This window comes from Acomys minous (assembly GCF_964271855.1).
Source record: "Acomys minous genome assembly, chromosome: 18".
Classification (NCBI taxonomy): domain Eukaryota; kingdom Metazoa; phylum Chordata; class Mammalia; order Rodentia; family Muridae; genus Acomys; species Acomys minous.
Window position 1 is genome coordinate 54,431,525 of NC_140501.1, and position 16,475 is coordinate 54,447,999.

At 44.6% G+C, this 16,475-nt stretch overlaps 1 protein-coding gene across 3 annotated transcripts in view; it reads right to left on the reverse strand.

Annotated features, from left to right (window-relative positions):
* KIF13B (kinesin family member 13B) overlaps window positions 1–16,475 on the reverse strand; it is a 154,317-nt gene that overhangs the window by 33,708 nt on the left and 104,134 nt on the right. For all 3 annotated transcript variants that reach the window (XM_084767180.1, XM_084767179.1, XM_084767181.1), the window contains 9 exons: window positions 11,963–12,133; window positions 10,748–10,905; window positions 8,520–8,652; window positions 6,945–7,091; window positions 6,350–6,379; window positions 4,619–4,718; window positions 3,772–3,898; window positions 3,045–3,100; window positions 951–1,072 (listed from right to left, as the gene is read on the reverse strand). In XM_084767180.1, the coding sequence (XP_084623306.1) occupies window positions 951–1,072; window positions 3,045–3,100; window positions 3,772–3,898; window positions 4,619–4,718; window positions 6,350–6,379; window positions 6,945–7,091; window positions 8,520–8,652; window positions 10,748–10,905; window positions 11,963–12,133 (1,044 nt within the window). The remainder of the gene's footprint in view (window positions 1–950; window positions 1,073–3,044; window positions 3,101–3,771; window positions 3,899–4,618; window positions 4,719–6,349; window positions 6,380–6,944; window positions 7,092–8,519; window positions 8,653–10,747; window positions 10,906–11,962; window positions 12,134–16,475) is intronic.

The following is a 16,475-nucleotide window of genomic DNA, read 5'->3' on the forward strand; positions in this document are numbered from 1 at the left end:
TGTCACATGCAAGAATCCAAAGGATGCTACCTATTTGGATGTGTCCATACTCTCAGTTGAAGATTACAAACTGCAATAGCTGTCATGGCCCTACAGTTTACTTTAACGAGTTATTATCCCAAGCCTGTCACATCTGACACAAACAGACTCAGGACTAAAGGAGGACATAGTGTGAGCGAGTGGAACAGGGCTAATGTCCAACAGTGGGTATCTTGGGTCACCTGTGAGCTCCTCAGATTCCTGCTGACATCACTTGTCAGCATATTCAAAATTAGGGAATAAAGCCCCAGGATTATTCCCATCACACAGATTCAACCATCATTCTGCCTCACTATCTTCATTTAGTCTTTTGCTTTTTTTATTCTGGGACAGGACCTCACTATGTAACTCATGCTGGTTTTGAACTCACGATCCTCATGCCTCAACCTCCCAAATGCCAGCACTACAGGTGTATACCACCAAACCTGGCTTTCTTTTTCTCCTCTTTAAAGAACTCTTAGGTCAGGCATGGTACGCTATACCTTTAACCCCAGCACTTGGGAGACAGAGGTAGGAGATCTCTGTTAGTTTGAGACCTAGGCAGTTCTAGGCCAGCCAGATCTACACAGTGAGGCCCTGTAATAAAAAGGAACTGCAGAACAAACACCAAAGCCAGTGTCCTTCAAGCCTGGAGCTCCCTGTACTTCAAAGGAATCAACAGCCACCTCCCTCCCTCTCTGGGTTGGAAACTGAGCACAGCCACAGCCAGTGGATGTTGTCCACACTGTCATGGGTCCCTCACCAAGAAAGGAAGGGAGAAGGTAGGTAGAGTGGGGTGTGAGGATCTAGCCTCACTCTAAGTACTAACAGAGTTTCTGCTTATACTAAGGAGGCCACTATCTTGCTGACATCTAAGCTCCTGGAAGGGCTGGGACCTCCTTATCTGCTTCTCCAGGGGTATACTACCTTACCTCTCCATCGTGTTGTTTCACAATCTGCAGCTCAAAGAACTCTTCCTCCTCTTCCCCAGCCAGAGTAGCATCCCATCCGGCTTCTGGGTCATCGAGATTATCCTGAGAGCTGAAATCATCAGCTGAAAGCAGGGCTTTCACTCAACACCAGATCGTCTTTTCAAGGACACCCCTCCTCCCTCCCTGGCTGGCTGAACCAACGTGCTTATTATTAAAATTCTTCTGCTTCAAACTCCACTTGCTTTCTGCCCTGCAATCTCATATGACACTGATAATAACCATTTAATAGTTCACAGATCCAAGAGCCAGAAAATGCTTCAAGAAATTACCCAAGCTGCCCCTGTGTGTCATATTTTACATGGAAGGCAAACGAAGCCAAGATACCTAAGAGGTCTGCTCATAAATGGTAATGATGGGATCACAGCCCCAACTCCCCGCCCTTTAGTGCACTTAAGAAACAAGAAGAAAGTGAGAGCAATTCCTGACAGTGAAGCCCAACAGAAGTGCAGACTGACTAATGGACCTGGCAACTGCACAGGGCCCCGTGGTCACTCGGCCCCAAGCCTATCCACCCTATCCACCTTAGGCTTGTGAGCAAAGTGTGTGGACCACTAATGTGGAGTCCTGAACAAAGTTCTGACTGTCTCCCCAGATTCCTAGGCTAAGGTGGCATGTCTACACAATGGACTTTTATTCACCCATAAAGAAGAATGACATTATGTCATTTTCAAAAAAATGAATGGAATAAGAGATCATCATGTTAAGTGAAATAAGCCAAACGCCACAAGACATATATCTTTTCCCCCATAATAAGGTATGAAAGTAAAAGGAGGAAAAAAAAAAATACATGGGGGGCAGGAAGTTGTCTAAAGGAAGGGAGGAAGTGGGGGAAAAGCGATAGTAACGAGGAGAAAAAACACAAATAACTGCATTTTCTCTCATCTACAAATCTAGATCTATCTATCCATCTGCCTACCTACCTATATGACATGAAAGCAAGAGAATGGCTTCGCTGAAGAAGGGGAGCAATGGAAGGGGTACAGGAAAGACAATGAGAATAATGTGACAGGGCATATATGACCAAAGCATAATACATGTACATATGCAAATGCCATGTTAAAACCCATTAATTCATATGCTAACAAAAAACATTTTAACTGGGGAAGAAAACAAACACACAGTTAAGGAAACTGCCTGAACTTCAATCCTCCCCAGTCCCTTAAAGGCTCACCCTTCAGCTGCCCACAAGGCCAGCACAAGAGCAGGCCAGAGGGCCTCAGCCCCAAAGGCTCAAGAGCACAAGGTAGACAGTGTCCTGTGTCAGCTCTGAAACAACTCCCACCCCACAGATGGTGTGGGTGCACATGTGTGAGCTCAGGGGTACCATATGCTGGGCCCCTCAGGCATCCTAGCACACTTCCACTCAGTGAGGGGAACCACTGAGGACGCCCATGCTTTTCTATTTAGGGATGTTCGTGCTAATACACACTTCTGCAGGTGTTTCATGGAGCTTAACTGCTGACTTCTTATTTTTAGCTCCCTAACCTACCTTTGCATTTTCTATTTTCCTTCCTATAGACAGAGACCGGCGGAATGGGCGTGCGGGGGTTGGGGAAAAACAACAGTTATGTAAAAAGGAAAGCAAGCAAGCAGGGTTAAGTTCACAGGAACTCACAGAAAAGCTAAGAATACATAGTATCCCTAGTTGCTGGTCCTTTCCAGATACAAGTTTTCTTCTGAGCACTGAAGTTGAACATATTTTGCTAGGGAAGCAAAGCACTCTCACAGAAGCAGGGCTGCAACATGGAAATGTGACCGTCACTGCGATGGCTGCTGTGCTGGGATGTGTCCAGCGTGTGTGAGGCCCTAGGTTCAATCCCCAGTACTAGGACTGAGAGAAAAGGGGAGGTGGGGATGTGCACCACAGCAAGAGTGATCTGGAGATTGATAGTCCTTGTCCAGTATCAGAACACGGCACACAGAGCATTGATCCTAACCTCAGGGTGACTGCAACCCCACAACACAAGTGACTAGTTCTTTAAAGAGTTACCCCGCCTCATCAAGTTAGGCCTCTGGAAACACCTCTTACTTTACCATTTAAGTCAAGAAATATAACAGGAATGTGGGTCTCCATTCCAGGCACCGGGGTCCTAAAACATGAAACACAGGTTACAAATGGTACCCAACACGCAGCAGGCTCTCAGTAACACATATGCACTCGGTTGACAGTGGCCTGGGCACTGATCTGGCTCTGAGTTGCTGTGATGAGGCTCCTGACTGACTGCAGCAGCCCTCCTGTTCTAGGATATGGGAGCCCACTCACCAGTTCACCACCAGCCTGCTCAGAGCTTTCTTTCTTATCAAATGACATACTTAAGGACTCCTTGCGGATTAACTTACTATTTTTAATTTCTGTCAAGTATCAGAGAACATTTGCTGACAGCACAGCTTAAGCACCAAAACCAAAAACTGGTTGAGATGCAGTTTTCTATGACCTAACATTCTTTTAAGGAAATGAATGATCCAAGCAATTAACATATTAACTATTTTTTAATGCTAAGTGCAGTGGTACTAAATATTGATTTAAGTTCTCAGAAATCCTAATTACCTTGGCCAATAACAATATTATTTAATAAAACAGTTTCAGGCCACAGTCATATCCAACTCATGAAAATAATTTAACAGTCTTTCAATACAAATAGGGCTGTTCTCACAATGAACAATCCATTCATTAACTACAGCATTGCAAAACACATATGGGAAGGTGGGGAAACCCCTGGTCATCCCTGGGGGTTTCAAAAGACACACTGTAGGACCTTACCATTCTGCTGGTGCCCCCGGAATGCCACTGCCAGCAGAGGGCACCATCACCGCATTTCTTTCCTCTGTGAGTGTCAGCCGCATCTCCAGGAGCTGTGCCTCTCTGTCCGCATCATCCTCAGTTTTGTCTAGAAGAATTAGGGTTAGGTCTAGCAATCCTGCTTACTATTCCCACATTTTTGGCATATTTGTTTGGGGAGGTGGGTAAAGAGACTGTGTGAGTTTATGTGAATGCAGGAAATGGAGAGTTGGGGAGATGGAGGGAGAGAGAGAGGCACAGAGACAGAGAGAACACCTGTGTGACCTCCCCCCGCCCCCCGCACCCACCTTCAAGGCATGAGTTAGAAACTGTTATGAGCTGCTATCATGTGTGAGCAGAGACTGAACCCAGGTCCTCTGCAAGAGCAGTTAAGTACTCTTAACCACTTAAGCTACTTCTCCAGCCTGTTTCCATACTGTCTTTGAGTAAACAGGATGGCCCTATGTCAACAGGAACTTGCAGAGGCCTCTTACAGATCACAGACCTCTGGTGCAAGGCTTGAGAGTCTGGCTGAGCTTCTAAGCTCCCAGTACCTCTAACAAGAAACAACAGCACTTTTCTCCCAGTTACTTTTAATGTGTATGGATGTTTGCCTACATATATGTCTGTGTCCTGTCCCCAGAAGGAGCTACAAGAAGACATCATTATAACTAAATAAATGCTCTTTTGAAAGGCTATGCTCCAAGCCAAGAATGGGCATCTACCCTCACCACCATCTTCATGGGGCCCTCAGCTAAGTTCCATGAGGGCTATCGGTGCCCTGGCTGTACTACCATGGGGAGGGAAATGTCAAACTTGTTCTTCCTACCATGTTTACTGTCGAGCTTCTGCAGTTGTTGATCCAAGTATTCTTGACGTTTGGTTAATGCATTGAGCCATTTTCTACGAAGCCTCTCTAAATCCCTATCCTGAAAGAAAACAGGAAGCCACACTCAATGCAACATCCAGGTTAGCCTCACTCTCTTAACTCCAAGACATAGGCAGCATACAACAACCGCCTTTTTTTTTCCCCTTTTCTTTTTTTAAAGACAAAGTCTTATAAAAGCCAGACTGGCCTGGAAGCCACTCACTATGTAGCTGAAGATGACTTTAAACTTCATGAGTCATTGTTCCTCAGAGTGCTGGGACCATAGGCTTCTGTCACCATGCCCAGTATAAGTGGGGCATGAAGAGTGAATGCTAGGCAAGCACCCTGCCAATGGAGCTATGTGCCAGCCCAACATGTAGCACCAACAAGCTAGTCTACCTACAATTCAGATCAGAACTCCTAGGACAGGAAGCATTAGTGTACTCTAGAGTGGACAGGAGCTGAAGAATTAGTTCTCTTTGTACCTGCCTAACTCCAACCCTGAGAAACAGCATCTTCTGTGAGGCTGCCTTGCTAGACCACAAGCCGTACTTAACAAGCCTCCAATGTTTACTCCTCACAACTACCAGAGAGAATCCTTCAAGTTTCTAGCCACAGCTTTCTGCTGTGTTGCAGTAGACTACTGAGGGCAACAGCACTAAGTGCTTCTCCAAGTTTGTGTGTCTGGGAGCTGGCGGTGGGCGAGCGGACAGGGGTTGTTACTGACAGACTCAACTCCACCAGTCAACACCTGCCAGCACGCCAACCTGACCTCATTTCCTTCAGTAACATGGTTAGGGGCTGGTGGTTCAGAGGAATGCTGCAGATGTCGAGTGTCTGGATTTCACCAGGGCACTTAACCAAATAGCCTGTGACATTCCTGTGGACAAGACGGAAAATCGAGCTGTGCATCTACTCTAAGTGGCACCACAGAGGACTCAAATATCACATCCAGAAAGCAGTGATGAGTGGGATGTGTCTGTTTAAGAGAAAACTCCATGACAGCACCATACTCTTGAGTTCAACCCCAGCTGATATGGTGAGGGTTTTTTGTTTTTGTTTTTTTTAATCAGTGACTTATAGGAAGGCAGACGTTTCTATCAAATTAGGATGATGCAAAGCCAGGAGAGTGACTGCAGTGGATGACATAATCAGGCTCCAAAGAGCCCGGGCAGTCCTAAATGATGACTATCAAGATGCAACTTCACAGACATAAACAAAGTCTGGCACATTAGGAAAAGAAAATATTGGGGTGGGGGGAGAGGATAGGGGATAAGAACAAAGCCTCCCAAAACTAATGAACAACTCAAGGAAATGGGCATTCAGGGTGACCTAGCCTCACACATGTAAGGTATGGAAACAGGCACACCCTGATGCCCACCCCTCCATAGGTGATTCAGTTCAAAGGGAACCCAGGCAAGGCAGCTGGGACATGGCTGCCCAATGCAGAGTCTCTAACTAGAAAAGGGCTCTGTCACAGGGGTTTCCTATTCCTAGCCCGCGCGCATGTGTACACACACACACACAGAGAGAGAGAGACACACACACACTACCCAGCATTCCCTACTTTGTTTGACTTTTGGGAAAGGCAGAATTGTTTAATTATCAAGTAGCAGTGCAGAAAGATCCTGGCCTGTGTAATTAAGTACTTGAATCAAGCTGATTTGATGAGGCCAACAGGTGCTCAATTACCTGGTAGCTGTCCATGTCCTCTTCTTCCTCCTAAAAGAAAACAGCATATTATGTACAACCAAAACAATCATTTACCCACAAATCAAGCCTCCATCCACGACCATAATCTTCTCCCAATTCTTATCTTCTTATTTAATTGGTACATTACACCATGGCCGCCCACCCAGCCTCACTCCAGCCCTCCAGTGTCAGGAAGCTAGTAAGACTGGGAGCTTCTAGGGGAAAATGAAGAGGCTTCCCTGACCTTTTCTGAGTCAGTACAATGGTCTCCCCGCTGAGCTTACAACACCCCCACTCCAGAGAAATCAAACACCTGCTGGCAAAGAGTCTTTACCAGCCAGTGGGGGGTTCTAGAGAGGGGTGGGCCTTGGGAGGAAGTTAATCACTATTAGGCTCGGTGGTTTGCCAGGCTGAGAGGTTTTAACTCTCAGTTCACCACGCACCAAAACAACACATAGTAACAGCCTAGTGCCAGAGCCTCTAGCCAAGACAGTGCACTGAAGGAGACATTGATGGCAGAGAAAGGGACTGGGACAGCAATCTCAAGAGGTCCACTGCTGCCTTTCAAAAGCACAGAGCAGGCACAGAAACTTACGTGGAAGATCTCGTGGCTCTTAGGGGACCTGAGCGGTCTAACTTTCACACACCCAATGCCAACTGACAGTATGCACTCTTCCATCAGTGGTAACGTCCCTGACTCTTGCACAGACTTCACTTCAACTTGAACTCGTCTGGACTGCCCCTGCAGCACACAAATTGGGAACACACATACACACACAGTCATTTTCTTGAGTTTCAAACTCTGGTTTAGAGAGACCCCTACAGGCTGATATAGAGAAATGCAATTGGCTTTAGAGAGATTAATCTCTTAACTATTATAAACTAAAGCAGAAATTCAAATCTAGTCAGGAAAATGTTTTTTCCTTCAAGCAGATTTTTCTAAGAACCATTATTAACATATATTATGATAATTCCTAAATAAGAAACTAAAAGAAAACTTTGTGTTTTGTTTAAGATAAAGGCTTGCTGTGTAGCTCTGGCTGGTACAGTCTCACTATAGACCTGGCCTGATCTTTAACTCAAGGCAGTTCTCCTGGCAGGCATGCGACAGAACACCCACATAAATGAGAACTTGCAAGCAAAGGAAGTGCAAACAGTATCTAGTAAAAAAAAATGTTCAACTGAGGACTGGAGAGATGGCTCAGAGGTTAAGAGCACTGACTGCTCTTCCCAAAGGTCCTGAGTTCAATTCCTATCAACCACATTTCCAGGACTTGAACAATAGAGAGAACCTACTTCTGTAATTGTCCTCTGACCTCTACTGTGTCCTGTGGCATGCAAACTCACACATATACATACAAATAAATACACATACAAAATGATAAAATGTTTTTCAAAAGAGCTTACTCTTTAACTGTTATACAAACTACTTTTAAAATACTATAAGTAGCAAGACTCTTGGCAATAGAAGAAAATGTACATAACATAAGAGACAATTTTAATATATTAGAAATGGACTTGGGGGGAGGGGAGATGTAAAAAAAAAAAAAAGAAAAAGAAACGAGTTTGAAGCCAGGTGTGGTGCCACATGCCTTTAATCCCAGCATTCCGGAGGAAGAGGCTGGCAGATCTCTGTGAGTCCAAGGCCAGCCTGGTCTAAAAAGTTCTAGGGCAGCCAGGGCTAGACAGAGAAACCCTGTCTCAAATATATATAAATGAAGGAATGAATGAGAAAAAAAGGGGTTTAAAAACAAAAATTTTAAAAAGTGTGTGTGTGAGAAATGGCTAAGGAAAGAGGCCTGAAAAAAAAAGCAGGGGGATTTGCAAACAAAATTAAAAACTGAAAAGGGGCAAGTAAGATGGCTAAGTAAGTAAAGCAGCTTGCGGCCATGCCTAACAACCTGAGTTCAAACCCTACGACTATATGGCAAAAGAAGAAAACAAAGACTCATAAGTTGTTTCTGAGTTCCACATGTGCACAGTGGCACACCCAATAAGTAAATAAATAAATGTCAATAAATTTAAATTTTTCAAAGAAATGGGCTTGACCATGGTATATTATTTCACCATCATCATCACCACTATCATCATCATCAAGACCTTTTTCAAAAGAATCCAGTGTAAGCCTTCTGGTGACAAGGAACTTATTATGGCATCACAATCTTGGTACCTGCCGGAGCTGGAAAACTCCTCCTGTTGGGACGTCTTTTGCAGCAATCACTTCTACGGGGCAATATTCACCGTTCTCATTCTGTTCCAAGATCTGAACCCAGAATTCTAACTTTCTGGTGACTTCACTCCACCTAAAAAATACAAGCAGGCCTTGAGAAATTATGCCTCTTTGTAGGCAAGGTTTCATGTATTCCAGGCTGTGTTCACACTGCTATCAAGTTAAAGGTAACCTTTAGCTTTCAATAGTCCTGCTTCCACCAGGCGGTGGTGGCGCACGCCTTTAATCCCAGCACTGGTGGATTGCTGTGAGTTCGAGGCCAGCCTGGTCTACAAAGCGAGTCCAGGACAGTCAAAGCTACACAGAGACTCTGTCTCCGAAAAAAAAACAAAAAACAAACAAACAAAAAATATCCCTGCTTCCTTCTACAGAGATTATAGGTATGTGCCAACATACTCAGTGTATGCAGTGCTATGAACCAAACCCAGGGCTTCATGCATGCTAGGTAAGCACCCTACCGACTGAGCTGCCTCCCCAGCCCTAAACCACGCCCTCTCCTTCAATAGAGATAGCTTAGAATCTTACACTGACTTAACAGAGAGAATACCTTGAACAGAGGAGCCCAGTGAAATGATCCTTAGATCAGCACATAAAGGCAAATGCCATGAACAGCAAGCCAAACTCCGAAGACCAGCTCCTTGGTTTTCCACTGTTGTTTTGAGGAATTCAGGTGGCCCTCAGTGCTAAGCTAATGCCCTACCACTGAGCTACACCTCTAGTCACTGGCACTCTTATATTGTTTAGAAAACTGCAAGGTGGGGCTTGAACAGTGGCTCAGAGTTAAACCCCACATAAACAGTGGGTAAAATGGCTGTCCCACCAGTAATCCCAGTAAACAGAAGACAGAAACAGAAGGGTCCCCAGAGCAAGCTGGACATTCAGACCAGCTGAACTGAGGAGCTCTGGGCTCAAGAGGGAGACCCTTACCTTGATATATAAATTGGAAAGCAACTGAGAAAGACATGCAACATCAACCTCTGACTTCTACATACATGCACACATGTATCTAAACACATGTGAACATGCACACGCACACGCACGCACGCGCGCACACACACACACCCCACAGCATACTGAGAGAGCATTCTCAGAAAAAGAGAGAAAAAGAAGATTGTAATAAATACACTTAAAAATGGTTATCCAATGATTGAAATATCTTAGCCAGTACTCAGAAGTCAAGTACAGATGCGCTTCTCAAAGGAAGGTGTCATCTGTGATTTGACAAGGATGTACTCTAAGGTCAGTAAGAAAATTAAGAAAAAAAAATCTCACCTTCTAATTTAGGTGAGAGAAAATCTAATTTAGGCTAAAAGAAAGAAAAAATCTGGTTCTTGTCTATAATTAGACAGAGTTTTAAAACATCCCCTCTTCCAGTCATTCCCTTTTAACTCTTTTATGCCATCAAATGAGCTACCTTTTCCCATGTTAAAACTAGAAAGGGCTGGGGGGTGCAAAACTGCGCAGCACTTGCATACCATATGAGGGGCCTGGGGTTCAAATCCCAGAAGTACTAAATCAAACAGTGACCAACCCCAAACACCTGTGACCTAAAGACAGCGACAACATGAATGCTGCAGCAGACTGCCATCCATCTCCATGGCTGGCTAATCAGACAAACTCACTGTGGTAAGTGACCTTTCTGCTGAACTTCGTTTCACTGTTGTGTCTCAAACACCATGTGCTTTTTTCCATCGTTCTCTAAAGTTCACTGTGGTAGGGAAATTGTACTGATGCTTGGGAAAAGGTGACCATGAATTCATAAAACAATGGTGATGGCTCCATTGTTGACGTGCCCACTAGAGTCTCAAGCTCCAGAGCATGCACAAATGATGGGTGATCAATGTCTGCCTATAATCCCAGCTCTGAGCAGGTAGACACAGGATCCCTGGAGCAAGCTGGCTAGCCAGACTAGCCCTATTGCTGAGCTCTGAGTTTGAATGAGGGGCCTTGGGTGAAGAATAAGGTGAAGAATGATTGAGGAAAACTTCAAGTCAATACCCACAGGCACTAGCACACACCCGCATCCCAACTCATACAAATATGTATACACACATGTACATACCACACATACACAAGGGAAAGAAAAATAATTTTAAAAAAACAAATGACAGTCATCTCCAGCAATTTTCTAAAACTAGAAATGGAAATCCAATGGATATCAAAGTCACCTGTCCCGAAGACTCCTTGTTTTTGCTTGGATGATTCCCAAATCCCACAGGGCTGGATTTTTCCGAGGATCATTCATTTTATGTCCATATACTTCAATGGCCAGGGCCCCTTCTGAGAGATACTCAATGAAGTCTTCTGTGATGTTAACATTAAACTCCTGAAACACAACAGGTCATTGCAGAGCAGCATGCACTGGCTTGGTCTTGCAACCTTAACAAGGCATCATACCCTTAATGCTATCAGGAAGGAGACAGAGACAGTGGCACGCTTCCCTCATAGAACAGAGTCACTTAACACCAACAGCAATGCACACACAGACTAACACTGTTTTCAAATACAGTATCGCTGTGAAGGGAACTGGAGAGATGGCTCCATACTTAAGACTGATTACTGCTCTTCGAGAGGACCCACATCCAGTGACTCACAACCGCCTATAGGTCCAGATCCAGGGGCTTAGTAGCTCTGGGTTCTGTGGGCACCTGTACTCCTGTACACACCCACAAAGAAACACATGATTTAAAAAAAGAAATTTTTTAGGCAGGGCGGTGGTGGTGCAGGCCTTTAATCCCAGCACTCGGGAGGTAGAGGCAGGCGGATCACTGTGAGTTCGAGGCCAGCCTGGTCTACAAAGTGAGTCCAGGACAGCCAAGACTATGCAGAGAAACCCTGTCTCGAAAACCCTCAAAGGAAAAAAAAAATTAATTAAAAATATATAAACATAGCTATGACTTTGAACTTTAAAACTTCTCACTTTTAAAGACTAGCCTGTAGGAAACTATTTTGTTTTGTTAGCAATGTTTTGGAAGCCTGTTTTCATTTTTGTTGAGGGTCAAGTGTAAGGAAAATAGCAAAAGCCAGTCCAAGCCCTGATGGTAACGAGCCAAACAAAAAGTGGTGAGGGTGCCCAGCCTGGTGGTCTCTGGTTTTGTTACCATCATCTCCACTAAAACACTAGTTTCTTGACCTTCTTATAAAGCACAGACTCCGTCTGGAGAAGAGTGCGCACGTGCACATCCACACGAGCCTGCTCTTCTTTGAACAGAAGGGAATCCTTGATGGTGGGCATGCTGAATGAACTAACGCCTTGGCGCAGGACTAGAGAACACTCCACGATGAAGACTGGCGCAATCATGCAGAGACACAGCACCCACTCTTTAGCGGTATTTATGTGAGTGACTTAATTAAAACACTGAGGTAGACTAGGAAGAACTCACGCTGCAGTGGTCGAACACAACCATACACTGCGGCTCCTTGCTGGTGGGAGATGAAGAGGTATCGACTTCGGGGGCAACAGTCACTGGCTCCTGCTCATCCCAGAAGTCATATTTGCAGAAGACAAAGTGGCACAGATGTTGCGGCAATCCTGTGGCTTGGAGTATTTTAACCTGAAGGGAAAGAAGCCTCCATTTGTATCTCAATCGGCAGGATCTAAGGAATGCTTACTTCAGAGACTTGAGGGGAGGGGTCCTGCCCTGACTCTGTCACCAACCATTCACCTACTTCACGCAAATCTCATTCACTGTGGTCCCAGGACTAGCAGACAGCCTGACACGAGGTGACAACAACGACATACCACAGTAGATTCTGGGCAGCACTTAGCTGACCAGAACATTTGACTCCTAGTTTGTCAGAATGTAGGATACCATCATCATTACTGAAGAAGATTCTGGAAATCTATATCACTTAGCATTTCATAAAGAAAGCACAAAGCCACTTAGCACAATGAGCAAAGCACAAAATTGTGTCTGAGTCAATAAGCAGCAAAGGGCAGGCATTCACCCAGTCATCTCAAGTACAAGGAGGAGCTCAGCTCTGAAATCGAAATGTTCCATGCTACAATCATATCACCTTATTTTATTTTACCCCTACCTGGAACCTCACTAAGCATGTGGAGGGAAGAACAGAGGAGGTGAAGACCACAGAGTTGCTGTTTTCTGCACTGATATTTACTCCATGCCCTCCTCCTGGAGAGTGATGGCAAACACTCAAAGGAACCCTGGAGTTCGTGATCATCAAGTATGGCCAGAAAGCACATGATCAATGACCCAGAAAAAAAAAATATGCCTGCAACAGAGTCCTTTTAAAAATAACTTAATTTTTAAATAATTTTAAAATAATTTAAAAGTAACTACAAGGATGTGTGTATTATTGTATGTAGGTATATGCATGTGAGTGCAGGCTCTCGTGGAATCCAAAGAAAGTATCTGATCCCCTGCTGGAGTTACAGGAAGTCATGAGCTGCGTGACATGGGTGCTAGGAACTGACTTCTGGCCTTTTACAAGAACAGCAAGTACTTTTTTTTTTAATTTGTTCACTTTACATCTTGATAGTAGCCCCCTTCCTCATTGCCTCCCGATTCCCCGCCCTCCCTCCCTCATACCCTCTCCCTCCCTTCCCTAGTCCTCAGAAAGTGGAGACCTCCTCTGCTAACATCTGACCTCAGGCCATCAAGACTCATCTGGACTGCCTGCATCCTGTTCCTCTGTGGCCTGGCAAGGCTGCCCTGACAGGGGGAAGTGATCAACATATTGGGGCCAGAGGCCATGTCAGAAGTAGTCTCTACTCCCCATATTATGGGACCCACAAGGAGACTGTGCTGCCTATCTACTACATCTGAACAGAGGGTCTAGGTCTGCAGCACCCCGCTCTTCCACCCAGATTTGTTGGCTCCATTGTTCTCCTTGTGGAGCTCCTGACCATCCAGGCCCCTCTATTCCCCAACTCTTCTAAAATACTTCCTGTGCTCCACCGTGGAGTTTGGCTGTGTGTCACAACATCTGCTTGGATCTCCTCCTGGGTGGAGCCTGTCAGAGGACCTCTATGGTAGGCTCCCTTCCTGTTCCTTCTCTTCACCTGCTTCTGGTTCTACTCTATTTGTCCTTCTGAATGAGAGAGAAGCATTCTTTCTAGAGTCCTCCTTGTTATGTAGTTTCTTTAGGGAAGCTAGTACTCTTTAGCCACTCCTGGCCATTTCTCCAGCCCCATTCATAGACACATAAATTGCACTCTCCAGCGGCTCTCTTTTTAAAAGTTGTCTGAGTCATTCGTATCTATTGAACAGATTTACTAAGAATGAATTGAACTAGATGGTGTAAGTTCTCGTGGTTACACAACCTCAACTATGACTGTGGCACGTAGGGATCTGAGAACACAAAATAATGCAAAGCAGATTTCCTGTATAACAGGCACAAAACAGGGGATCAAGTCTCTTCTTGGTAACCTGCTGTCCTTCCTCTGAGTGCCACCAGGTCTCCCCCTCCAGGGGACATGGTCAAAGGTGAGGCACCAGAGTATGTGAGAAAGTCATATCCCACTCTCCACTCTACTGTGGAGAATGTTCTGTCCATTGGCTAGATCTGGGTAGGGGTTTCAGGTTTACCGCCTGTATTGTCCTTGGCTGGTGCCTTAGTTTGAGCGGGACCCCTGGGCCCAAATCTGCCTATCATAATGTTCTACTTGTAGGCTTCTAGGACCCTCTGGATCCTTCCACTTTGCTATTCTCCCATGCTTCTCTCATCTAGAGTCCCAATAGAATGTCCTCCCCTCTGTCCCAGTTTCCTGGTAAGTGAAGGCTTTCGTGGGACATGCCCCTTGGGCTAATAGGCAGATATAAGTGAGTATATACCATTTGAGTCTTTCTGCTTCTGGGTTAACTCACTCATTATGATCATTTCTAGCTCAATCCATTTATCCACAAATTTCGGGAATTCCTTGTTTTTAATAGCTGAATAGTATTCCATAGTGTATATGTACCACAGTTTCTTTATCCATTCTTCTATTGATGGACATTTGATACCCTATGAGCATATACAGGGGGCAGTAATCCCCCTCGGGAACAGTCATAGGGGAGGGGAATAAGGGGAAAATGGGAGGGAGGGAAGAATGGGAGGATACAAGGGATGGGATAACCATTGAGATGTAACAAGAATAAATAATAAAAAAAATTTAAAAAAAAACAGGCACAAAACAGGTCAGCAAGAAGCATCGACTTCATTTTATAGCATTTCTTCTTGTTATGTCAACAAACCTGAGCCACCCAGGCATCGAGTCTCTGACAGGCTCTGAAAGCCTAATGCATTTTCTCTCTCTACATCAAACTGATTATCAGTATTCTAGGATACACTGTCCAGGAAAAAATTTCAGACTTTTTTCTCTACATATTTAAAATATTTATTATATACCTTAAATGAAGCAATGTGCTGGGGGGGGAGGGTGTCACAGGTGATTATAAGGTCTTAGCATTGTACAGATTTAAAAGCATCCTTGCTACTTACTAGCTTGTGTGCTGGTGTAAATTAAAGTCTTAAGCTTAGCTTTCTCCAGGCGGAGAGGGGAAGATTTATGTCCAGCCTTATAGAGGTGAGGCCTCAATAATGAAAGAACTGAGATGAGTGACAGCAAGGCCAAGCACTGCTAGGCAGAGTAGCACACATACTGATCTGTGATGGAATGCCATCTGAAAGCCATCTCATTCCTTCAGAAATGCACCTACGGCTGAAATAAACAAGAGGAAGGTCAGATGGGCTGACCTGCCCTCTCAGCAGCTCCTGGGAGCTGAGACTGCCAAGAATGAGAAAAACATGCCAAGCACATAGGCTGTTGGAAATTTTTGTTGTTTAAATCTTTACTACAAAAATTGAAATCACCACAAGGTGTCAGAATAGCACTCAACTTGCAGCTCGATATGAAAGAGCCAAAGTGTACTGGCAGATAGCGACAAGATCTGGAGCTTTCAATGTAATGTTTCTAAAGACAGAAATATGGGCATACTTTTTCATTATGGAAAAATGAATGCAGATGTCTGTCTGTACAGCCACTGATTTCCCATGCTCACGGTGCCAAAACTGTTCCCAGGTTTAACTGACCAGAGGACCATAATTCACTGCCGTGTCTTATCTATCCTTGTCTTTTTACACAGTGGCCCCCACAGCTAGGGCTTGGTCTCTAAGAGGTATGTCCCACTCAAATGAACACTGCTTCTTAACAAACGGTGGGGCCTAGGTCTGAAAAAGGAAATGTATGCAGAATAAGACAAAATGTCTGCCATATCCAAAAGCTATCAGTCAGTGAGGGTCAGGCTCATGTCTACATGACTCGAGAGCCAATTGAAGGAGCTGCTATCACTCAAATATGGAAACACTGGAGTTTGATACAAGTAATGAATACCCAGGATTAAAAGACACATGCTAAGTCTGAGTCATTATGACATGAAGATGACTTTAAAAACCAGTAATTTTCACAGAAAAACACACCAACACCTATAACAGAGCCTTGCTTTCCTATTATAGGGTGCATTATGCCTTGCTACCAACCTGCGTCTAACACCTCTGAGCATGTCATGCAATGACAATCAACAGATCAACAGGACAACAACATAAGTGTTACAACAAGAAAACTGAAAAGTGAGAAAAAATACAATTCTAGAGGTAAAAGAAACCTGGGTGACAGACAACAACAAAGATAGCTACCAAAGCTGACTATATAGGACAAGGTTTCTGTGTAGTCCTGGCGGTCCTGAAACTCTCTCTGTAGCCCAGGCTGGTCACAAATCACAGAGCCCCTCCCATCTCTGCCTCCCAAGTGCTGGGATTAAAAGCGTACACCACCACACCCAGTCTTTTTTTTTTTTTAAGCGCCCACTATTTTGGAGATACATGCTTCTTCTAGATGAAGTTATGATGCCAGGATGGCATGAAGCTATTTCTAAAGGGCGGGGGGGAGGCAGC